The sequence below is a fragment of the Delphinus delphis genome, chromosome 16 (assembly GCF_949987515.2).
Source record: "Delphinus delphis chromosome 16, mDelDel1.2, whole genome shotgun sequence".
NCBI lineage: Eukaryota > Metazoa > Chordata > Mammalia > Artiodactyla > Delphinidae > Delphinus > Delphinus delphis.
Genome location: NC_082698.1, coordinates 30916119 through 30942394, shown reverse-complemented (window position 1 = coordinate 30942394; position 26276 = coordinate 30916119). Strand labels below are relative to the sequence as shown.

The following is a 26276-nucleotide window of genomic DNA, read 5'->3' as shown; positions in this document are numbered from 1 at the left end:
ATAGGGAGAGTGGGAGGGAGACGCAAGAGGGAGGAGATATGGGGATATATGTATATGTATAGCTGACTCACTTTGTTATAAAGCAGAAAAAAGTTATGTCTGGAAAGTTCTGAAGTTTGCATTGATTATTTACACTGAGTGGCATTTCTCTTCAAGACTAATATGAACTTACTAAAACATGAAACAAATTTCCCACGGTTCTCAAAAAAAAAAAAAAGAGCAATGGGCGAGGAGAGAAAAGCAAACCCTATTTTGGTGGAGTATTTGGGAAAGTTTAATGAAGGGAAGAGCATGTAGGGCCATTAATTCAAGGAATATTTATTGAGCATCTATTATGTGCCAGGAACTCTGGTAGGTACTAGGAAATGATGATGATAAATGGCTTTAGGGGATAAAAGTCTGATAACAGTAGGCTTGGGAAGAAGGAATAGGAGATAAAATAACTGATTAGAGAAAAAGGAATATGGCTTCAAAGATTCTTGGAGGCTGATGACCCACAGGGCTCAAAAATTGTTAGGACTCAGGGGCACCATCAAAATCAGGGTTGTTCTGCCAAACTGGACAGTGTAAAACATTGATAAATCTTATTTCATCAGTTTCTTCATCTAGATTAATGATCTCATTCCCTGACACCAAAAAGGTTGAAGGGGAAAATGCCAGTGAAAGGAAACCCCTCCCAAATGGCTGTACAACTTCTTTTTCATGATAGTTCTAATAAGACTCAATTGGTTAAAGAGTTTATGACCAGCAAATGATCCAGAAAACCAGAATTTCAACCTTTTATTCTTATTCTTAATAAACATGATCATCAAAAGTCTTGGTCTATAGATGACAACATATCTTCTGATTTCCATCTTCAGCTACCTTTTCTTTGAAATTTTATTTCTTCTTTCTACTTTATGTTTGTCTTGCTAGTAACTTTTCTATTGCTATTTACCACCTTCTACCTCTACCTTTTCTGTTCTTGATGAAGTGTTCTAGATACTGAAGAATTTTATAATTGGTCTGAATTCTTTCTTTAGGAAACAATCACTTAAAACATTGGTTCTTAGACCAAAGAGCAACTAAAGCTATTAATTTCTTTGTACAGTTCCCATTTCACTGTTTCTGACACATTTCTTTTAACTGATCTGTCATAACACTGATACAGAGCATGGAATGGGAGTTGCCACATAATAAGATCCCTTGCTAATTAGGTGGTGAGTCTAGTAAGGTTGTCTCCCTCCTTCATCAGAATGAGGTATTCCCCGCCAAGGGGAATTGCCTTAGTCCTAAACTTAAAGAGGTGAAGGGACCTGAGTTATTACTAAACACAAAACATTTTACTTCACACATGATGGGGAGTCAAGTTAAGTGAATTCAGCAAGTCAGCAGCAGTCCAAAATAAAATCCAGGTTTCCTGACTTCCAAGCCATGTTCTTTGTCTACATCATGCTAACTCTTACTGCATGGCTAGCTAACACATTTTCTCCTATATTGTGGGTTAAATGGGCTCTGGCGAGCTAGCCAAGGAACCTATTACAGTTTCTATGAGAAAACGAATTCTGAGTTTTGCCTCAGAAGTCAGAACACATCTTTCTACCTCCCACTCATCCTCTTACCACTCTGATGAACATAGTATCTGGCCATCAGGAATGAATGAGGAAGGCCATCTTATATTCTTAATAACTCACCTGGAAATGAATAGAACACTATTTATCAAACCAAAGCAAATATTTATACAGGAAGATTCTTCAAAATTGAGGACTGATTTTTAGGATGAATCTTCTAGAGTTATCCAAATTAGCTACTTGTCTTTCTTAGAAATAAATCTGTTACTAATACTTCCTCAGCCAACCAGCTGCAAAACCACACACTATGCTTTGAAAGACAGCACAGAAAACCAACTTACTTCCAGGGGCAAATGCGAGAGGGATCTAAAAATCCCAGCTATTGAGGTGATGTAGGACAGAGTAGGATCTCTCTTTTTTAATAACAAAGTAAGACAAAAGAGGGGGAGAGGGTAGGTAACTTAGCTTGACTTGTAAAAATATTCATTGAAGTCATTTACATACTATTACTTTGCCTAATTATGGCAAAGCATTAGGGATTATTCACATCATTAAATACATCAAGTTAAATTATTTGATTGCAACACAAACCTCCTGTTCAGAGTCTCTCAGTATTCATACTGTGATGCTCATATAGTTGGGTTGTCTGCTCACAGGTTTTAACATAAGATGAAGGAACAGTGCTGGCCTGGGAACTGGAGGACAAGGTACCTTGCACAGTTAGAGGCAAAGGCAATGGCAGTGAATATGACCAATAGCTTCACTGTCTATGAGCCAGTTCGTAAAATCTTGGGGAAGGATGGTGGCCACACAGCTGTCTCCCAAGGCATCATATAGAGAACTTTTTAACTGTCTCTTTGGACACCTAGCTACAATTTAGTTTCTGATTCTCATTGTATTTAAATTCATGGTTTTGTTACATAATGTATTCCTAAAAATGTATACAAAAGTTGAGTGTGTGGAAGTTGAATAAATTTACATTATAATGGGTGGTTCTGTTTCTAGAGAATGAAAAATTTCACCCCAGCATTAGAGACATTCTTTGATAACATGGTCCCAGAGTTTCATCCAAATTTTTCATTTTCCTCTTTTACTTTTACACACAACCAATCGTTTTGGATGTTCAGTGAACATTCAGTGAGGATTTAAGACTTGTCATTTTTGACGTGGCACTCCTGATCATTTCCTTCTGTGTCTCAAGTGTGTGTCACATTTATGAAACCCAGGTATCTCATAAGCACTTTTAATTTCATGTTTTCCACTTATTTTCATATAAGAATAAAAATGCAATAAAATATTCCAATATTGCACAGTGATGTGCATACAAAGATGGTAACACCATTGGCTGGGAGCAGATTTTGCCATGTTACTGATCTAAATGCTTGTTAACCAAAGAATGTAAAAAAAAAAAAAAAAATCTAAATTTCCCATCCAAAAGGGAGCTTAGAGGTACTAAATATCTTTAAAAGTATATCTTTTATCAAGATCAAATGTGCTTAAAACAGAGCCTATCAAGAAGAGGAAGGATAACCATACCAACCTTGTATTTCTCTTCTCCTTTTATCTCATATCACCCTATTTCTCCCAGATAAGTGACCAGGAGAGTAAAGGGACCATTGCAAAATGGCTACTATGTGCCAGGCATTGTGGTAGGTAAAATTTCCACAAATACTCTCTTAATGGCCGGCGCCAATAGTGTATTTTATGTCAGAAAAAAACAAAACAAAACAAAAAAACAGAAAAACAAAACCCCAAGATCTCAGAAGCTATTAACTTCAATAAGTCCTTGTTTGCTGGACTGAGGAATTCGATTGAAAAAGAACCATTGATCATTACAAAAGGACCTAATAAAACTGTACTTAACTGGATCTTTAATAGTATGGCTTTTATATCTTTGTGTGGGATGGAGAATAATTTCATGGAGAAGCACCAGATTTCTGATAATTTTTAAAGAAATAGGTCTGATACTAATTTTACTGTATGTTTAAGCATCAGTTAAGGGCCTGTGCTTTGAAGGTAGTTTGATGTGCTAGGGACTCAAAATTAATGATATGTTTAAGGCTCTACATTCTCTGCACAAATTTCCCAAGCCTGGTGGTAATAACGTGTATATAACGAAATAGATAACTATTTCTACTTTAAGTTCCTCCTTCTTCTTCTGACCCATCAGCAGAGTAAAAGTCAAGGGTCCTCCTCTCTCCTATGGCCAGAACTAAGATCTATTGCTCTGCATCTAAGGGTGCAGAGCAATAAGTGGGGTCCCTGGCATCCCAAGCTTCTGGTTCCCAACCATTTTTTAGATGTTCTTTGGTAGCATCACTGTTTTGCAAGCATACTGACTTATAAATGCTCCAAACACTTGATAGTCCCAAACCTGGGAGATATGGAAGAAGGAAACCTCTGGAAGGCCAATAATCAGTCACTGACCAAATTTCTACATCTGCGCATTTCTTGAGGGAGAGAGCTTGGCTATTTGGAGATGGAAAGTATGGTGACCTGACATCAGCAGGTCCTGATTCTAGACCCACCTCTTCGTCTAACCAACTGAGTGTTCTTGGTTCCAGCCTTCTGTGAAACCTCAGATTTGCCTTCTATATAAAAGGAGTTAGGACTCATCCCTCTCTAAAGTCCTTTTGAGTTTGTTGTATGTGACTAGCCCTGGCATTTAAACACCCTCCTGAAGCTACAGAAAAGCTGAAGAATCATTTAAAAATTAGGACATATCTTCTTACTTGAATACTGTAAGTCAAATCATAATCACTTCTAGAAATTAGATTGGACTAGCAAATAAGTAAGACCTAATATAAGTACATTGCAGTAAAATCACTTGTAATGTACATTTCTGAACAATCTTTTCAGGCTCCTGACATGCCAAATTAGAGGTTAGTATTCCAATTAAGTCGTCGTCCTTTTGGCAAACAAGAATAGGGATCAATATACTTGATGATGGTGAATGAAGTCCTTAGTTTCACCTCTTTGTGCCTTAATAATATCTTCTTCAAGGAAAGCCCAGACCAGCAGGGCTGCGACAATATCAGCAATGAGACTGGGTCTTAAGGTCAGCATTCAGGCCATAAAACTCAACATGAAGACATCATTAACAGGCTGAAAACCACAAGTCTCAAGGTCCCGAAGTAGGCAGGCTTTAGGAGGTGGAATCAGCGACCTCTGGGTGGAACAGGTGGAGGAGGATGGAAGGTCTCCCTGGTCAGAGGCCTGAAATGAAAGATAACACAATTATTATCAAACGAATTTAATTAACTAGTTCTCAGGCATCCATGATTTGTTGCAAACTTGGTATACTATGCAAAGGACATGTTCTTCAATTAATAAAAGTGGAGAAACATACGGACCTTTCAGTGGCATACATGCTAAGCTGTGGCTTGCAATCCTAGCTGCACATTAGAATCACCAGCAGAGCTTTGAAAAATAACAGTTGCCAGGCTCGATCCCAGACCTATTCCATCGTAATCTCTGGAGGATAGGGTTCAAGCATCACAACTTTTAAATAGTGTCCCTCCTTCAACCAGTTATATTAACCATGTCGTTTATTTTCTGAGGCTTTGACATCTGGGCCCTGGCTGATCCTGGAGGGCCTGCCCCTCCTAGGGAAAGCTAATTCCTAGAGATAGCAAACAACCTGCAGTGAGCACACCTTTCACATGCAAACTAACCAGTCCAGAGCCCATACTCCAACCATGTCCTTTAATGGGACTCTCACATTCGGGACCACTATCCACTGCCCTAATCACCCCAGGGCCAGGTGCTAGACAACTGGAGACAGCCCCTTTGCCCCGGAGCCCGCTGAAATTATTCAAACTAGCCAATCCTTAATCTGCCTAGCCTGCCTCACTTGTTCCTTCCTGCAGAACCCAAAATAAAGGCTCTTGCCCATGTTTCTCCCCTCCCTGACATTTCTCCTGCCTAAACCTGGGGCTTTCCTGTGTGCCCCACCCCGGCATAATATGCCCCCTCCTCTTGGGATCTAGGAGTATAACAAACTCCCTATTCAAAGGCAGTCTTGGGGCTTCCCTGGTGGCGCAGTGGTTGAGAGTCCGCCTGCCTATGCAGGGGACATGGGTTCGTGCCCCGGTCCGGGAAGATCCCACATGGCGCGGAGCGGCTGGGCCCGTGAGCCATGGCCACTGGGTCTGCGTGTCCGGAGCCTGTGCTCCGCAACGGGAGAGGCCACGGCGGTGAGAGGCCCGTGTACCACAAAAAAATAAAAAAATAAAAAATAATAAAACCTATATTTTAAAACTCCAGTGATTCAAATGTGCAGCCAGGCAGGAGACACACTGCAGTGGGGAGATCCCTTGAGAGGACTTGAGAATTTCTGAAGTCGGCTTCTCACAACTACTTCCACCTGGGATCACTAATTGTGTTGTCCCAACTCCATGTCTGCTTTCCTAGAAGCCTCCCTCCACGTTAGTCTAGATGGTTTTTGAACGGTACTAAATGATACTCCAGACAGACCTGGGTGAAGGTATTTACAGAGGGTTCAACAACTACAGATGGTATTTCCTCATGTGTGCTGTAAAACCAATATTTAATTCTCTTGGAAGCAAGTCAGTAAGTCAAGAAAGAGAGCTTTGTCAGGTGCTGTAATTGAACTGTGCTACCCTGGAACTGCGTACTTGAGGACTGAATGAATCAATGAGTAAATATTTACTAAATGTCTCTTGAATGCAAGTTTGTGTAGGTCAAGGAAACGACAAAAGAGTTGGGAAAAGACAGGCCATTTCAGGAGCCAGAGAGGGAGGCAGAAGTAGAAAAGAATAACAACAGACATCCTCAGGAGGGTCTGCAGTGGCACCTGGGAGTAGATGGTTTTGTGTGGTTGTCTCTTCATCCAGAGAAAACAAATGGACGGTCTCCTTCCATCGCCCGACCTGCCCTGCGAACCATGGGCTTAAAGGAGAAAGCTGAAGGACAGTCAGGTGATACCACTTATCACTTGAGTAAGCTTAGGCTGGCTTCCTTGCTTCCTTCCTTCCTCTCAACAGACATTTATCTACTGTGCATCTACTCCTGGGTGTGGGATATATCAGCAAGTAAAATGGGCATGGAACTTTCCCTTAAGGTGCTGAGAATATAATGGATGAGACAGACAACAGGGAAAATCAGTACGCTGCACTGAAAGTTTTGATAGGGCACATTCAGAACCTATGAGAACGTATGGCAGAGGCATTTATGCACACATCTGGAGAATAAGTTCAACTTCTCTGAACCTCTTTCTCATCTGCCAGACAGAGGTAAAGATACCTATGTTGGAGAGGTAGGTATCTATATTGGAATTGCAGATACCTATACTGTGTGAGATGACAGTTGGAAAGTGGATAGCACTTTTGGCTTAGAGTAGGCACTCAAGAGGTAAAGCTAATAATTTTATTATTATGATGAAAGATGTATTCTTAGAACTTTTCCCCACGTATGCCCCATAAGCCTTACATTTTACCTTCCATCACAAAGAGAGTCACGATTCCCTACTGGTCCCTCTTCCTCTGCTGCCCGACTCTGCAGTTGGGGCGAGTCTACAAGCAAACCATCTCCACATTTCATTCTGATGAACAACCCAGCTAAGCATTGGAAGCCCCATCTCAGGGAAATGGGTTTGTGATTACAGACATATCAGAACCATGAAAATAAAGGTTATTAAATCAGAATCAAGTGGTGGTCTGTGGGGGAGACGGCCTCTCCAGGACGCTGGGAAGTTGGAGCTGGAGACAGGATTGTCCAGTCCGGAGACCCGGGCACTGGCTGCTTTCTCCTCCGTGTTGAGGGTGAGGTCTGTGCTGATGATAAGTTTGGTTCAAGAACCCAGCAATCCTAATGTTGGTTACATTCTTTTAAAGCAGGCCTATTATTTAGATGGTATGCTTTTGTATGATCACAACATTGTTAAAAATATCTTTAAGCTTCCCTATTAGTAAATAGCCTCCGGCCCGAGTCCCCTTACTCTCTGACCACTACCCCCCATCCCCCAGGGACTTCACAGATCTCCTTACAAGTCAGCAGCTAAAGGATTAACTCTTGGTACTCCAGGAGGCCTTCAGAAGTATGTTCTGATTTGGCAGTACCTAGGCTACGCCTTAAAGGGGAATGCATAGATTGTTAGTGATTGGCAAATCACTAGTAAATGTCAAAACATATTAAAAAACAAGGGGGCAATGGCTCAGCAAGATGTTGGCTTCTTTTCTTTTTCTCTACTGGCACGACTTTACCTATGAAGAGTGTGATATTGTCAGCTGCCCACTCTATAGGGACTAATGCCCTGCAAGGGAAATGCCATGCAAAGATATAATGCATCTGCTCCTGTTCTTGTCACCATCTGCCTTTCCTAACTTTGAAGTATAAATATATTAGGAACTTACAGCGGGTGGGAATGTGAAGCTTCTTTCCACTAATCTGTAACCCACCTGCACTGTGGAACACGACTTGATGGCTAGCTGTCAACCCAAGCAGTAGCAGTCTATCCATCCACCCATTCACTCACTTGCATGATAAATATTTGCTAAATTCCTAGCAGGCGCCAATTACCGATTTAACTCCATTCTGTGCTGGGGAGAGTAGAAAAAAATTTTTTTCTTATCAAAAATCTCTAGGGACTTCGCTGCAGTGGTTAAGAATCCACCCGCCAATACAGGTGACAACGATTCGATCCCTGGTCCGGGAAGATCCCACATGCTGCGGAGCAACAAAGCCCATGTGCCACAACTACTGAAGTCCCCGCGCCTAGAGTCTGTGCTCCCCAACAAGAGAAGCCACCGCAATGAGAAGCCCGCGCACCGCAGCGAAAGAGTAGACCCCGCTCGCCGCAACAGGAGAAAGCCCAGCGCGCAGCAGCAAGACCCAAAGCAGCCAAAAATAAATAAATCCATAAAATTAAACAAACAAAAACAATCTCTATTCTTTTGAGGTTTACCATCTACTTGAGGAGACAGATATGTAAACAAGGGCCACAACATGGCATGAATTATAATGGAGGTATTTGGGGAACCACAAGAAGGTTCACTCTGAATAGGAACATCAGGGAGGCTTCACAGAAGAGGTAACGTTTGGACAGAGTCCTAAAGGATGTGTAGGAATTTTCTAAGCAGAGATCGGAAGGGAGTAGGAAGACAATATTCCAGGCAAAAGGAACAGATTGAGCAAAGACAGCACGAAATGACACAGCTCACTAGGAATTCTTAAGGGGGAAACATCAGTGACTACAAGAGAGGGGTGGGACTCAGGGCAATGGCATGCTAAAAAATAGAGAATTAAATTTAAGGCTTTCATGCCAGGAGGTGCCATCGCCAGCTATTTCTGCTCTAGAATGGGCACTCTCTGGTGCAGTGGAGGAGGGACTGACTGGAGGCAGGGAGGTGAGTGTGGGCCTACAGGGATGAACTCAGGCACTGGCAGATGGAGAGGAGGGGTAGATCTGAAAGCTGCAAGGGCAGCAAAATGAACAGAGCCTGGGGCGCTTCGAGGGAGGCAAGGATGGAGGCTGACCCCGGGGGCAGGCGCTTGGGGATGAGAGAATAGTGCCACGTCTCAGGCTGGGAAATGGTGAGAAGAAGGCAGTTTGGGGCAGAGGATGGCAGGTTGGATGATGAGTTCAGTTTTGCATGGGCTGCGTCTGAGATCTTGGTTGGACACCTGGTGAAGTTCCCAACGAACAGTAGGAAACAGAAGGCCAAGGTACAGATGGCGATGGAGACTTGGAGTCATTGCTGACAATTCAAGCTCTGGGGACAGCATGCAGAGTGAGACGAGGAAGGGACCAGGACTGGAGAGAGTGATGAGCAGGATGCGCTGTTTGAGAGAAAGGGGGGGTTCAGGAGAACATGAGTGGGGAAGAGCGGCCAATTCCCAGATCTGGAAGTGGAGTGGAGACCACCAAGGTCAGCCTCCCCTCCTGTCCGCCAGTGGGTCAAGCATTCAGGAGAGAGGCCCATTTTATTCTTTGCTCAAACATCTCCTCATTTTATTATGAAAATTACATACACACTTTCAGAACAATTGCATCTTTTCCAATCTTCACACCAAAAATGCACCCAAACCCCGTTTCTATCAGAGATTTCTTTGCAAACACCATTTCTTTAGTAACATATGTTTTCCTCCTTTTCTCTCCCCATCTTTATCACAACATGCTTCCAGACTCCCCCAAAACAATTCATCTGCCATCTCTCTTTACACATTAAATGCATCCCAGTTTCCAGCCTTTAATTTCTGGAACCCATTTCTCTGGTTGTTCCCTCTCCTGTAGACAAAATCCCACAGAGTCTTTGTAGCTATATATTCGAGACATTCTTTTTAATCTTGGTACAATTAGATAACTGCCTCCAAAGTCTTTACCTTCAGGAATAAAAGGTCTGAGATCTTGTATCTTCTCCCATGACACCTGGACCTCCTTGGACAGGTGTAACAAAATGACTAAAAGACTGGACCCTGGAGTCAGGCACACCTAGGTTTGCCACAGACATAAAGTCTCCATCCAGTCTTAAGCCCTGGTTTCTACATCTGCAAAATGGGATAACACTAAACATCTACCACCTAGAGTTGTGAAGAGAATTAAATGAGCTAATGCATTTAGTGTGTTTAACAGAACACCTGACAGATAGTAAACGCTCAATAAATATTAGCATTTATTACCACAATTGCTCTCCAAAAACACCCCTCCCCAATCCCCAACTATATATAATTTTCAAGCAACAGAACATTATGCAAATTCAGGTGATTGGACTAGGTCATCGCTAAGGTTCCTTCTAGGGCTAATGTTCTAATATGTGAACTCTATTCTACACCAGGGAAACATGCTCCGTGAGTGTGAAGCAGCTTGGGACCGAGGGAGGCTTGTGTAGCAAGTGTCAGTACGTGAATGTTGCTGGGAGCACACGGAAAAGCGGTAATAGCAAGGGGAGAAATGGAAGGATCCTCAGCGCAGGGTCAGCTGCTCTTTCCAGAAAAGCGGAAGAAAAGCCTCCTTGTGGTACTTTCTCAACAAATTTCACTGATGAGGTTCATTTGAGTTACAAGTTTCAAATTGGAAAAAAAAAAAAAATCCTAGTTTAAAAAAAACTTCATCCTTTTAATCTCCCCCCACCCTCCCCCACCCCCCACCCCCCCACGCCACATTGTATTTCAGACATCAAAGAATTAAACTCCCAAGGCAAGCCTAGGCTTTTATTCCCAAAGGCTCCTTTCTGCCTTGGCAGACAAGCTAGCTTTGACCACCTCTTCTGTGACTCCGGAAGACCTTAAAAAGGTTCCTGCCAGAAGCCTGAACACAAACAAAGACATACATCAGAGCCCCATAAGTCAGTCACACTCTTTTGTCTAATGCCCAGTTCCAAACCTCCATAGGCTCATCCTTCTCATAAAAAACACTCAGACTGTTGGGCTCTTACTAAGGGCCAGAAACACAATACTTACGACTCTGTGAGGAAGTGCATTGACTATCTCCGTTTTTTTTTTTTTTTGGCCACACCACGCGCAGCATGAGGGATTTTACTTCCCGGACCAGGGATCAAACCCGAGCCCCCTGCAGTGGAAGCTCAGAGTCTTAACCACTGGACCGCCAGGGAAGTTCCTACTATCTCCATTTTATGGACAAGGAAAGTAAGGCACATGACAGTTAAATAATTCATCCAAGTTCACAAGTGGCTGCCGGAGACTTCCCCAGGCAGTGTTTCCCCACCACCACACCTTGCTGCCTCTCACCTTTATTTCCACTCCCAATTCCTTCTTATCTCCTTGTCCCCAAAAGGCACTGTCTCTACTATGCGGCCAAGGGAATTAGTTATTCGGGAGCTGACTTCTAACCAGATAAAAATTATGCAAAACATTGACCTTTACCGATGTATTTCACTGACAAAATATTGCATTTGTTATTTAGAGTATGTGCAACTGAATAAAGCACCCCTCAAGTTAATGAAGAGTCCACACTGAAATGTGTCCAAAGTATGCATTTCAGCGAGTCTAGCTCTGTGCTTATTCTTAGGTCATTTTAGATGTCCCCAGATCCTACACTCCCCTGAAACTCAGAGAGTGAGGAAAAAATGTCCCGTCAGCTTCGATGTTACCTCTGTGAGGCGGCTCGGGGCGGCACCCTGGGGGGCCTCTCAAGGGGCATGATGGGTGCGCTGTCCACTGGTGGGGGGCCTGGGCTACGACTTCTGGCAACCTCGGGGGCTTCATTATCCTACAGCAAAAAAGATGAGAAAGAAGGGTGAAAATCACATTAAGCAACAGCATAGTTGGACACACTCCATCCCACAAGCTCCTCAGCCCTCCCCAGGCTTTGGCTGAAGGTTACTTACTGACTGATAATCAACCCAGCAATACCAGGGCAGTTTTCCACTGACACTGACTCCCAGAGTCACTGAGGAGACCATCAGACCCAAATTATCATTAGCGATTCGAGCTCTTGTTCCTCACTACTCAGTGTGACATGTGGGCCACCAACATCACCATCGCCTGGGGGCTTGGGAGAGCCACAGGGTCCCAGGCTCCTCCCCACACCTGCTCCATCAGAACCCACATTTTCACAAGAGCCTACGTATTTCTTACGCATGTTAAAGTTTGAGGAGCATTGCTCTATGTAACCAGATAGGGCTGGAGAAGTTTTATTTTTAAACAAAAGTCTCTTTTTGGGACAACAGAACGGTGACTGGTCCTCAGTCACAGGGTCATACGAGCTGTGCACTGGTGGGCGGCCCACCCCTAGGACCCTACCTCAGGGAGTCTCCTAGGTTGGCAGTGACCCACGTGACCTCACCCGCACATCCCAGCTGCTGGTCACTGGATCAGGATACACACCCTGACCCAAACTGGGCCTCCGCCTAAGGCAGCAACTTACACTCTGCTCAGAGACCTTGCGGCTCTCGGGAACTGTCTGCCGCTATCCATGTGGAGAAGCAGAAAAGGCCAGTGCGCAGTGAGAGAAAAAGGAGATACCCACAGGGAAGAGGAGACAAAAGAGCGTGTGGCCTCGGCGGGTACAGTGAACAGCGGCTCCCGCTGTGGCATGCCCCGCTCCTGACCCAAGCCCCGAAAGGTGACCACTGCCCCTGGAATCCCTGATACTCATCCAGTTCCCTCTCACCCCTTTTGGCTCAACCCTTCCTCCTTCCCTCTCTTCCTTTCTTCCCCTCTTTCTATTGAGGTGAAATCCACATAACATAAAATGAACCATTTTAAAGTAAACAATAAGCAGCACTTAGTACATTCACAATATTGTGCAACCACCATCTCTATCTACTCCCCAAACATTTTCATGACCCCCCCAAGGAAACACTGTGCCCCTTAAGCAGTTTACCCGCACTTCCCCTACCCCCAGGCCTGGTAACCACCAATCTGCCCTCTGTCTCTACGGATCTACCTTTTCTGGACATTTCATACACACGGAATCCTACAGTAGGTGACCTTTTGTGTTGGGCTTCTTTCACCTGGGTTTCCATTTCCTGCAGTGAAACGACCCCCAGGACAAGACATATGGGGGTGCGGGCCCCGGCTCTCACCTCGTTGTCCCCCTCCATCCCGCTGCTCACACTGAGGAGGCTCCGGGTGCTGGATCGGTTACTCGCGCTGCCTAAAGGGCGCAAACAAAATCAGCTGGACAGTGGACTGTCTCAAGGTAAAGGAAATTTTGCAGAACTCTGGCTCTCACTTACTGATAGAAACAATACACAAGCTGTGCATACGGGCTTCTTCAAAATGCTGCCATCTAATAACATGACCATGTTATTAGAGTTCAGTTTTTCTTTCAGCATAAAATGAAATGGTTCATCTTTGTATTACCACTTTTTGCCTTATAGCTACCATTTACTGAGGGCTTACCTCACGTTACATGCTTTAAAAGCACGACTGCATTTAATCCCTAGGAAAACCCTACCCGATATTAGAACTCCGATCTGACAGGCAAGAAAGCAGAGACGCTCCAGTTCTCACGTGTTCAGTGGTATTTCTAAAATCTGCAAACAACTTTTGTCGCTAAAGTTTTTTTTTACCTATTTAGAAATTACGGCATGTGCGAGTATCACACATGTATACCTAACCTTCTAAAAAGGTGCCAGTGTGACACAAAACACAAAGCACAGATTCAAAAGTATAACTCACACGCAGGGTAGGAACTGTGACTTATGTGAGTTTAGGTGCTCAAGGATGTAAGTTGGGGATTTATCACCTACCTCATTGAAAGAGCATTATCCAATAGAACTTTCTGGAAATGTTCTGTTGTGTGCTATCCAATTTGCTAGCTAGTAAGACACATGGCTAGTGCAACTGAGGAACTAAATTTTATTTAGTTTTAATGAACTTATATTTAAATAGGCACATGTAGCTAGGGGTTACGGTATCGGACAGCACAGCATTAGAACTAGCTCAAGAACGTGATTGGTCTAGCAGTGAAGAAGGAAGAATAACAGTTAATCAACTAAAACTTTGACTTTAATTTACCAATATTGCCTTTAACCGTATTGCCAGATCTTAGGTCTGCTGAATTTCCACTCAAAATAGCTCCTCATCGTATTAGTTTACAGGTAAATTGCCTTAGTTTTGACATCATTATGGTACCAACTTTGACCTAATTAATTTAGATGTTAGCTTGACGAGAGTCGGTTAAGATTACAATTTTGGATTGTTTCTCGGAGGCAGATTTTTAAATTTAAAATAATGTGTTGAAAATATTTCTAGAAACCAGGGGATTCAGAGTTAGTCTATTAAGGAGCACGTGACCCTGTCTCTTTCTCTCCAGCTACCCACACATAACACTGCTTGCTCAGCCAGAATGTCCTTTTCTCCCTGCTCCCCCCAGCCCACCCTTATCCACAAATCGAAAAGCTCCTGTCCCCAACGCTCAGGACAAATGCTGTCGAAATGTTTCCAGATCCCCCCAAATGGAAGTAAACCCTCCTATCCACGGGCTCCCACCCCTGTGGAGCCAAGCCTCCCACGTCATTCATCATTGTTCATCCCCTTCCCTTACAACGAACCAGACTCCTTCCAAAGTTTATCCACTAGGAGGGAGCAAAAAGCTGTCCAGGCACTGGCTCCAGGATGCTGGAAATTTGCACCAGCCAGCTCCCCTTGTCCCTCCCCTTGGTGTTCTTGAATTTTTAACGCCCACCCTTTGGCTTTGAGGCTTCGCTCCTGGTTTATCAGCCCTGGCTGGCCCTCTCCTCTCTCCAAGGCTGCTGATCTGCTTGGCCACAACCTGTCTGGACGGCACCACTGGTAGGAGGCTCTGGCCCCAGCCCCCATTATCTTCACTCTTGCTGGGGGAAGGGGGCAGTGCCCAACCCCTTGCCAGGCTTCTGTCACCAGGGAAGAAGGATCAGACAAGCATCTAACTGGTACTATATTTATACCTTCTCTCCTCCATTATAAGTCCCCTGAGGACAGACCCTATTTCTTTTTCAGCTTTATGTCTCCAGTATACAGTCTAGCTCCATAGGCATAGGGCTGTCCTCAATATTTGGTGGAGGAATGAATGAGAGAAAAAAAATGACCCTATATATATGACCCTTAAGAAACTTGAACCAGACAACTTAGAAGAAGGTCAATGGTCTTTCTGTAATGAAACTTTTGTTCTCTTAAACATAACACTAATATTTTGTGCTTAAAATTATAGTCACAACCAGATTTAACCTGCAACTGTTTTCCTGTAGTTCCCAAGAGATGACAGCTGCACCATAATAAAATAGTGCTGTTTTTAGGGTATGACTCCGGGGGTTGAGGGGCAGTTGGTGGATCAGAGCTGGGCCATCCTCACTCTCCCTCCTTGCCCTGGAAACTGTTTCTCTTTGGAAGGCAGTATGTCCCCATGGTTGAGCACACAGAGAGATCTGGATGTGAATCCCAGATGCCCTGCTTAATTTCCAAGTGACCCAGGGTAAGATGCCTAACCTAAGCCTCTGTTCCCTGGTCTCACAGCACTGCTGTATAGAGTGAGACCGCACGGTAACAGGCTTGGCACAGAGCCTGTAAGCGCAAGCATTTGATTAATTACAGCAGCTATCATCATCATCATCATCACTAGTCTCAAAATGGCAGATCATCCACTAGTGACCCAAGGGCCCTCACCTCCAGTGTCCACACCTCTGTACAGCCTCTTCCTCACCTCCCTCTCGGCTTAGCCATGTGACTGACTTTGGCCAATGTGACGTTAGCAAGTGTGATGCAAGCCAAAGCTTGATAAGTACTTGCACACTGGGGCTTGTCCTTCTGGAATGCTCCCTTTATGGATCTTGTTATCATACAAGAAGTTCAGGCTATTGAATTAGAGGCCATATGTGGAGAGTCCCTGGAGAGTGAGAGGCCATCGTGGATGCTCCAGCCCATGCCAAGCTTACAGCTGAATACAGTCACATGAGTGACCCCAACTGACCACAGGGGGTGGAGGTAAACAGTTCCCATTTGACTCCTGGCCAAGTTGAGAATCAGACATAAATAAATGATTATGTTTCAAGCCACTGCATTTTGGGATAGTTTGTTACATAGCAATAGATAACCGTGCAACAGGGCCTGGATGCAGTCTACAGCCACAGAGTAAAATAAAATCCTCTGGTCTGTCATTTAATAACATTTTCTACCCCAATAAGATAGCCATCTCTGGGCAGTGCACCACCATACAAGGTAAGAAGCACAGTTTATGCTTTCCAGTCTATTCTCACTCCAAGCTAACTCAAAGTAAAACATACGCATAAAATGGTTTAAATGAATCTGAACCTGAAGTGAGTACTCTGCATTCATCTTGTTAAATTTCCCCTTCCCGCACCCCAGAAAGCCCTGCCCTCACCCCAAGAGTGTCTACACCACGTCTCCTCTCCTCTGTGACATGTCTGAGCCGGCTGCCTGCCTGTCCCTTGCTTCCTCTGCCACCTGTGATCACTCCCATTTCTGAACTTATCAGAATTCTCTAAATTGCCTAAAGGGGGGGTGATACACATGATCACCCCCATAATGTAAGGGGAGGTTTTCTTCTCTGTTAAGTCTAGGCTTCTCATGTGGTTGTATGATATGCTTTGGGTCTGTTTCAACAGGTAACAGTGGCAGAGAGAAGAGCTGGGTTCTACTCTCATTTTGCCATTGACTGGCTGTGGGACCTTGGGCAAAACCCTTTCCCTTTCTGGGTTACAAATACGATATTAATAAAGTAAGGAGGGGGAATAGTTCAGAGGCTCTTGACCTAAGTCCATGGATGGGCAAAACTGTGTGTGTGTGTGTGTGTGTGTGTGTGTGTGTGTAAACACATGCATGTGCATTTTTATAGGAAGCACATCCAGATCATATACCAGACTCTCAAAGGGGTATGTGATACAGAAAAGATTAAGAACCCCTGGGTTAGGTGACCTTCCAGTTCCTACATCCATGTGGGGGTCTTCCACCTGACGTTTAAGGAGACGTGAGTCCTGAAATTCAGCTTGTCTCTTGCTCTTTCACTTCTCTCCTAGCTGTTTTGATAACACTGAAGTGTTTGAAAGCAGCGAAACTCGATCTATTTGGCTTGTGAAGCTGGTGTGTCTGAAGTCAGCTAATACCGCCCTGGATCTGGAAACAAAGCCCCAGCTCCTGCCTGCACATCAGTGTGTATTGCCTTGTTGCAATCAGACTCCTATTCAAGCTGTCAAGCCAAAAAGAAGACATTTCCCAATTAGATCCTCAACTTGCATTTAAAGTTGGAATTCTCAAATCCGAGTTCACTGTTTTCTAATGTTTCTGACTTTGTGCCCTTTCCTTCCCCTTCCCACAGATGAAGCAAAAAGAACAGTAGGCAAGAGTCTTAGCCTGGATTCGGTCCACCTGAGTTCAAATCCCAGCGCTACCACTTGTTAGCTATTTAACCTAGAGGAAGGCACTAAGTTTCCAGTTTCCTCCTTGGTAAATAGAGGTGATAATACCTATCCTGTAGAGTGATTATGAGAATTAAATCAGAGAATCTGTGGAAGAGGCTTAGCATATAGTAAGTGCTCAATAAATACTAACAAGTATTATGATTAGGATTTTTCATTTATAAAAGCAATAGAGTAATAATTATCATGCAATCTGGCTTCACGGGATATTTGTATAAAGGATCTTTGGCGCCCTGAAAAAGGCAAACCTCACAGGCTAAATGTCCCCCATTTCTTACACCTCCCAAGCCCAGATCAGGCTCCAAGTAAGATCTTCTGGCTCATAACAGAGCACATTTCCAAGGCCCAAAGGCACCTGCGGGCCACCTGCTTACTTGCTGTGCTGGAGGTACTGTCTGTTTTCCAGTCTCCTCGTCTTAGCTCTGTCCTTGGAGGAAAGACGCTTTTCCTGGGGCCACTCTCATAGACTCCAAACTCCACTTTCCCAGGCAGGTGCTGTGAGTGCCGAATTGGGACTGTGATCTCCAAGTCTGGAATTAGAGGGAAAAGAGATAAGATTTAAGGAACCAGGATGCCATTTACAAAACTGCTGGGCTGCTCTCTCTCCACCCACCTCCTCCACCTGAATCTGGAGGGTGCCTGGAGGGGAGGGGAGGGGGAAGGAGGAGGAGAAAGGGAGGGGGAAGAGGGTGGGGGTCCTGTCCAATTCAGCACTGAAACTCCACTGACTACTGTGTGGCAACTGTTGACAGAAAGTTGGGGTGGAGGAATGTTAGAAAGGGCAGAGAAATGCTTTTGCATCATGTAGAAGAAAGAACATGTGATTAGGGAAAGAGGCCGGGGCCCCGGCTCTGCCACTCACCAGCTGTGGAGCTTAAGTCAGTCGACCCCTCTGAATTACTTCCCTTTCTGAGGAGGGGTTGCGAATGCCATTGATTGTAATAATAGGTTATCCTGTGCATCACGCAGAGTTCTAAGAGCTTCCGTATTTTTAGTTCCTTGAATCCTCCCGAAACCCATGAAATAAATACTATTGTCAACATTCTCAATAGAAACTAAGGTACAGAAAAGTGAAGTAGCGTGTCCCATGTCCCTGTCACACAGTTGGTAAGGGGGACAGCTGGGATTTGAACCCAGGCTCCAAAGTCCAGGCCCTTAATCACTACTCAGACTGCCTCTCAATCCCTTAGTAAGTGATGGATGAAGGGTGGGTGGTCCACAATGACAGCAATGATCCAGAGAGTTCACGAAAGGAGATCCATCAGGCCCATGAAAGATTCGGTGACTTGCACAGCTCATCAGTGGTTTGAGACCCCACAGATTCATAAGGGTAGATTATCTCTTTGCCCTGCAAAGCGTTAACCTAACCTCTTTACTGGCTTAGCCCTGCCCAGTGGTTGGTCTTTCTTCCTCCCTATTTCCACCCCTGGGTGCTATGAGCAGGGAACAACTCCAGCTGACAAGTGGAACAAAACATCTGCGCGGACCCAAACCAGCTTCCTCTCCAGGGAAGTGTGAGAGCCAGGTGATCTCCTGTCACAGGGCTCCCCTTGAGGCCCTGGACCTTCCCAAGCCCTGGGGCGGGGTCTCTGCGAAGAGGTGTAAGTGCGGGGGGGACTTTTGGGGACATGTGGTCTCATTCTCAAGGAACCACTTCCTCCTCGCCTCTCCTCTGCTAGGGATGGGTGTGGCAGGAAGTTCAGGGAGCGCAGCGGCAGGGGTGGCTCCGCTTGCCAAAGCCAGAGGTCTGCCAAGAAGGGTAAACGGGTAAACAAGCACAGGTGCGAGGACAGGGTAGACCAAGTGTGCTCAACATTCTGCGTGGAGAATATTAAAACAGTGGACTGCTGGTTTGCGTGAGCTCGAGCTTTCCTCATCCTAGAGACTCTGGTTCCAAGCGTAGTGTCTGGTCCTAGTAGTAACCCAGCTTTCCAGGTCTCGGTGGAACATAGATCTTTTTCATGTCCTTGGGCTCTCTTGCTTACAATTGAGCAGTGAGTGGAAGCACCCACCCGAGCTTGGAAGCACTTGGGTGGAGACTAGCCAGTGTACCCACACATGGGTGTGAGCCCATGGTGGCTCAGAGCCCAAACAGGTGACACTTTTTTCCCCCCCAGCTTTGACCGAGCTGTTTAACAACAGTCTTTTAAAGGGAGGTTCCTGTCTGCTTAATTCACTTCAATGAAGCAATTTTCGACTCTGAACAGTTCGAGGAGGAAGGAAAGTAAAATACACAGGCAAAAAGTTGGGAGTCAACAGTTCAAAAAATCAAGTAGAGCCAGTCTAAGTGTCTACAAAATCCGGATATTCTTTGAATAAAGGGACACTGCCAGGAAAAATAATTATCATCACTATACTGCGTAGTACTTTTGCCAAAGTGCATTCACATGTGTTACTATTCCTCCCTTGAACTTTGCTACTCCGTGAAGCAGATAAGCTGGGTGTAACCACAGATGAGGAAACTGAGGCACAGAGTGGTTAAAGGAAAAGACCTGGATCATGAAGTGATTCAGTGACAAAGCAGGGATCAGAACCCAGGCCTCCTGGGACCCAGTCTGCTTCTCCAGGTCCCGCCGTGCAGTGGCCACAGACATGCCCAGAACACGAATATTGATATTCTCCTCCACGGGGCCAGGCCGTTCAGCAAGTCGGGAGTCAGCCAGCCCTCCTCTGATTTCCTACACCATCAGCGCTCTGCACTGTCTCAGCGAGAAGAAAACAACTCCCCAGGGCTGAAGAAATACTGGCAAGTTATTATGAACAATCTGTTACTTTTTAATCGTCCCTGGTCTTTTAACCCAAATTAAAGAAAAATCACCACTGTTTTTCTTTTCTAAGGCAAATGAGGTTTCCAAACGAATAGAGTCAGTCCTTGAGTGGAGTGGTCTCCATTCCTGGAAAAGGTCCTTCAAGCAGAAATGCCATTCATCGGCCCTAATTTTCCTATAGGTCAATGTTATCCTGTGTCGACAGTTTTCAAAAGTTTTTTTGTTTTTTGTGAAGCAGGATTCTTTCCTCTAGTGAAAACAGAAGCTCAGTATAGGAAACGGAGTTTTTTAAAAGGAGCTGCAATGGTTGAAGCAGAGTAAGTGGCCCCAAACCCTGTTCCAATCCAAATCTACTCCCCTACCCCATCCCCAACTGTCCCCCAGATCCTACCTGCTACCCCTACAAGCATGGATGGAGCAGCACTGGAGCACCTGAGTGTGAAAATCCCCAGAATAGGCAATTCCAAGTTAGAACGTACTAAATACACAATCGAGTTTTATGCAGAGATCTAGTATATCATATTCACTCAACCGTAAATGATGCCTTCTCTTTGGCAGATGCTCTGATGACCTTGGGCCTCACCAGGCAGTACAGGGTCCAACTTCCAACTGCCTGAGCTTTCTCTGGGAGCCGGATTACAAGCACCCGTCTCCCAGCGGGCCTCACCCAAAGACACCGGAGTTGGTGTCTAAATGCCCCGTGGGAGGGATAACTCTTCCAGAGTGCTCTCCATTGACCTCCAGCGTCTCTGGGGAGATGAAACTGCAGTCTCCATGGTTCTAACTGCACACTGCTGGCCGCCTTTCCTTCCTCTCTCACTTCCCACCCGCTCCTGTGTTCTCTAGGATCACCTCCCATATCAGCTCAAATCCTTATCAGGGAAGAAAAAGTTCTAGAAATGGATACTGTTCATGGCTGTACGTTATTTTGAGTGTACTCAATGCCACCAGATTGTACATTTACATGCAAATAGGAAATTTTATCTTATGTACATTTTACCAAAATAAAAAACAAAAATATAGGGAGACTCTTAGTGCTGATGGACAGAACACTCTCCCCATGTGGGCTACGTGCGGCCCCCAGCCGTTCTTGCTCAGTGTCAAATTATACATAGTTTAATCTTAATAGTTATGACATTAATTAAAACCCTTGATGTAAAAAGTAAAAATACTTAACCCTTCACCACCACCACCCCCAAATCCTGGTCAGGGGTCTGCTTCTTGAAGAGTAGGGTAGCAGGGAAGGTAGGGCATCTAAATCACGTTCCTTTGGAAAACTTCAGACATGGACCATTCTAACCTAGACTAGAGCCACTGGTGGGTGTCACTTATTCGCAGCCTGATTAGCCTTGAGTGAACTTTGTGAAATGTGTCAAAAGCCACGATTCCAGGCCTGGCCCCTGGATGGTGAGTCCCAGCTCAGCGCACTCTCCCTGGGAAGCCTTGGCTAAGAGGATGCCAGCTGACGTGCGGGTGGTTTTCAGAGTGCCTCCATGTGCTGGGCACTGGGCCTGACCCCAGTTATGCCCTAACTCACTGAATCTTCAGAGCGACTCTCCTGGATGGGCACTTTTATTTGTGCCATTTTGCAGATGAGGACTGAGGCTCAGGCAGGTGAAGTATCTTGCCCATGGTTCCCAGCTAGTTAGGGGTAAACAGTGAGCAGGAACTTGACCTCAACCCTGCTGGCCCCAGGGCCCATGCCTGCAACCCTCTACTCCTCGGCATGCGTGTCTGTCTTGCTTCCATCTCTCCAGTGGGCCCAGGTGGAGCCTGGGTGGGTGGTACATGTGTGATGACACCAGTGGCTCGGTTCTGGAGCCCAGGCTGCTGAGCACACACGACTCCAACACTATGACTCACCGGCCTTCAAACACCACATGCCCCACCAAATCGCAATTTTCTTGATACTACCTATATTTAAAAGCTTGAAATGTTTCATTCAGTCAAGGCTTCTATTGGCCTCTGGGTTCATGTGCTCTAGTTTTAAAAAGCACCTCAGCCCTCTACCACCTAGAACCCTATTGTCTGACCCTAGGGTGAATGCAGCTCTTGAAATAGATTTTCTCCCTTCTTTCCTTTTTCCTCCTCTCAAAAGGAGGCAGACAAGTATGAGGGTGGGTAGTGACAGCATACATTTAAAACTTAGTCACCCAGGCAGGAGTCTGAGGATGACCCCTCTGACTTTCTGCCACGGTTGTATCCTCTTTACCCCTCTTCTTCCAAAAAGTCAAACTCAATAATATTCACTAGGCTGTATTGCTTGCAAAACACTGTGCTAGGCATTGTGGGACAGGCTGTAGCTGGGAAAACCAGACCTACACAAATAAAAGACTAACTCATGAGCTACCAGATGGTGAAGATTGCATCTTACAGGTGTAAGGTTTGTATTTGGCTGGGTGCCTGGTGCTCAGTAAGTATCTGTGCAATGAATGAATGGTGTCACCAAACGTTTCACTCAAACCAACCATTCCAACAGAGATTTCTTGAGTTCCACCAATGTACTGTGCTACATGCTGGGGATTCAGCAGAGCACAAAACAGACAAGTTCTTGTCCTTGCAGAGCTTATGCAGGTGGTGGTGGCAGGTTTGGGGGGAGAAGGGGTGTGGAAAATAACCATGAGAATAGAAACATAATTCCAGTCTGTGATTTGTGAGAAGAGGGTGAGCCATGGCACAGGAGGTGAGTCGTGGAGGGCTACTCTGGAGAGAATGGCCTAACTCTGAAGGATGAAAAAGAGCCAGTGGGTAAGGATGTGAGGAAAGAAGTGGAGTGGGCACAGCAAGTGCAAAGGCCCTGGGCAGAATGCCCTTGGCATGACAGAGCAACCAAAAGCAGTCCATTGTGACTGGAACACAGGGTGTGGGGGAAAGTGGAGGATGAGCTCAGGCATCACACCATGCAGGGCCTTGTAGGTCACAACGAAGACTGTGATTTTACTCTTGGGACAAGAGCCCCCAAGGGTTTTGAGCAAGAGAGTGACATCATCTGATTTTTATTTTTGAAAGGCTGTTGACTACAGTTTGTAGGAGTAACTGTAGAGGAATAAGAACGGACACAGGGAGACAACTGAAGAGGCTTCTGCATTAATCCAGGAAGAGGTGGTGGTGGCTTGGAGGCAGCTGTGGCATGGAAGGTCGTCAGAAATGATAACAGGTACTTTGGATGCAGAACTTCTGGGAATTGCTGATGGTTTGAAGGGATGAAGTAATAACAACCAGAGGCAACAGAAAAGAAGTGCCAGGTGGACGGAAGGGATACTAGGTTCTATAGATGCTCAAATGAAGAAGGAGTACAATGGCCAGGAGTGGTCCAGGAAGGCTTCACTGAGAAGGGGCTGTCAGGGCTGGGTTTCCCAGTGCCAGTAGTTTCATACAGGTGAGGAGGGAGAGGCATGAGCAAGGGGCCTGTGGCAGGAAGAGGTCCTGTTTGAAGACCAGGGTATTACCAGACTGACCAGGTTCATGGGAAGTCGGGCCGTTGGTGGCAGCTGGAGACAAACTATAGAAGTTATGCACCAGCGTAGTTCTTTACGCAATGGAGCGCCATTCAAGATCTGAATGCCTCTGAAAGTCTTTTCTTGCCAGCTCTTCTTGGTATAAGGCTGGCCAGTGTAAATAACAGGGACCCACCATGGCAGAGGCTCTCAGCGAGGATATGCAGTGCGGGCAAATGCCCACTCCTTGCTCAGGGGTGGTGGTGCCACATGGGTAGCACCTGGGGGAGGGAGGGTCAAGGGGGACAGAGGGGCCTGGTCCTGGGTGAGCACAACTGGAATCCATGGCCCTGCTATTGGGCCCCCACCACACACGGCAGGAGCCCTGCTGCACCTGAGACCGGGGCTTCCAAAGCAGTGTTTGGTGTGGACACTGATGACGCAGTGCCCTGCTTGAATCAGAAACAGACACTATGTGAATGGGATTTTCTCTTTTCTCTGCTCAAAAAAAAGTGTCTTCCTAAATGCCAAGGGGAGAGTCAGGTGCCTGGGGAGAAAGCATTTTCATCCTCTTTCATGGGAGGAGGGATGCAGAGTTCAAGCCTCCCTTTCATTCATTTGCTGACGTGCCTTATGTGCCAGGTACTAGATTTATAGAATTAACAAGACAAAGCCATTGCCCCAAAAGACCTCACAGCCTAGTGGGGGACCCAGATCTATAGACAGGTGACAGGTGCTGGGCAAGCATTCTGCCCACTCAGGCCCCAGCAGAAAGGAGAGTCAAGGACAACAGACCACAGCAAAGTCCCCCAGCATGCAGCACCCCCAGGAAGCCACATACCTGTCTGCTTTCCTGATTTTTGCTTCTCTCTCTGTCTTCGGGTGATGCTATCTCTTAGCCGTTTAAGATTTTCCTGGAAAAAAATTTAGTTTATTTTAAAAATATACCCCAGAATTATACCCTCTGGGCATTAGAGTTTCTTTCTGATTTTATGACATTTGCAAGATATATCACATTGCAATAACATTTCCAACGTGCCGACGAGGCTGGAGTGCATTTGCAATCGGCTCCCAGAGAAATCCAAGCCCTCTTAGAAGTTGTGCCTGAAGAGAAGACATCTTGTCCACAGCAAAGTATTTCCCCTCCTCTCTGGTTCTCAGCTCTTTCCCAGCCTTATAACCTACCACCCACTTTGCACGCCCCTTAGAAAAGCCTGTCTTCTACTTGCTTACAAGCTCTCCACCTACATTCCTACCTCTGAGACTGTGTCCTCACACATTCCCCTGACCCTGAGGGTCATGGATTCCATGACTTCGCTCCAAGCCTGGGTCAAGGCCCACCTTCTAAGCGCCCCCTCCCATAATGCTCCAGTCCTTATTGCTGCCCATGCCATCTGCTACTGGGCTACACTGCCTTACCCTGTGTGTGTGTGTGTGAGTGTGCACACGCGTGCGCACGTGTGGTCTCTTCAGAGGTACTGTGAGCTCTCGAAGGGCAAGAGACCAGGTCTCGGACCTTTCTGTAATCCTGCAGTCTGGTCTATCGCAGTCATTCAATAAATGTTGAACAGACATGTGAGGGTCAAGATTTGTTGCTATTTTAATCAATAAATAACAATCAGCTTGAAGTTAAGTGTCTGAGCATTCTAGGGAAATGCCCCAGGGACCAACATCCAGACCATCTGGTTGGAGCAGAAGGTTCCCGTGAGGGAGCCACAGAGGCAGGACTGAAAGGTTGGTTGGGTTGTGACTGCAGCTGAGAGACTGAGCTTGGTCAGTCTCTGACCAAGCAAATGTTCTCAGGCCCAGTCACAGGTGTCCAGTTACAGCAATACACAAGACAGCCACGGACCCAGCCCTCCTCCACTGTCTAGCAGAGAAACAGACATAAAACAAAGTCCATCTGGAGCCAGTTACCTGCTGGAAACGAAAGGACTCAGACCGCTTCTTCTGGTTGAGCTGCCACTCTTTGAAGTGGAGCACGGCCTCATCCACGTTGACGATGCCCAGCTTCACCTGCTCCTGGAGGGTAATAAGCTGCCGCTGGCCTGGCGTTTTCATCCCAGCAAATGGGTCATACATGCTTGACTGAGGCCTGTCCCTCCAGGGTCTGACAGGTGGCTCTGGAAAGGATGGAGAAACTCAGCTTGACAGCGGCGCCGCTGGGGAGAGCTGACCGGATGAGTGGGGTTAATGAGGCTGGCCGTGGGCTCAAGAGGATGTGTCTCAAAAGAACAGTTACATGTGGAACCAAGAAAAGGGAGATATGACGTGGAATCAGAGAGAGGGAAGCAGCTAATAATTTCAAATCCTGTTACACTAAAGTAGACAAGGCCACACCATTTGAGGAAGTGAGGCATCCACGGAGTGAGTCACCATGAATTACTGAGAAGTCTTTAGACCAGCCTTTCTCAACCTTGGCACTATCGACGTTTTAAACTAGATAATTCTTTGTTGGTGTTGTGTAGCTGTCTTGTACACTGTAGGATGTTTAGCCTCATCCCTGGCTTCTGCTCACTTGATGGCAAGAGCATCTCCTTCCTCAGTTGTGACAATAAAAAATGTCCCAGACATTGCCAAATGTCCTCTGGCCGGTTGTGGGGTGGGGAGTGGAGGAGAAATCACCCCCAATTGAGAACCACTGATTTAGACTAAAATCCACTCCAGAAGAGAATATACAGG

At 45.7% G+C, this 26276-nt stretch overlaps 1 protein-coding gene across 4 annotated transcripts in view; it reads right to left on the bottom strand.

The window, feature by feature from the left end:
• Positions 1-380: 380 nt before the first annotated feature.
• Positions 381-26276, bottom strand: part of PIK3AP1 (phosphoinositide-3-kinase adaptor protein 1) — a 115018-nt gene continuing 89122 nt past the window's right edge. For all 4 annotated transcript variants that reach the window (XM_060034385.1, XM_060034384.1, XM_060034383.1 and 1 more), the window contains 6 exons: positions 25512-25717; positions 24436-24508; positions 17764-17919; positions 13058-13128; positions 11621-11739; positions 381-4766 (listed from right to left, as the gene is read on the bottom strand). In XM_060034385.1, coding sequence (XP_059890368.1) covers positions 4709-4766; positions 11621-11739; positions 13058-13128; positions 17764-17919; positions 24436-24508; positions 25512-25717 — 683 coding nt within the window. In that variant the 3' untranslated portion in view covers positions 381-4708. The remainder of the gene's footprint in view (positions 4767-11620; positions 11740-13057; positions 13129-17763; positions 17920-24435; positions 24509-25511; positions 25718-26276) is intronic.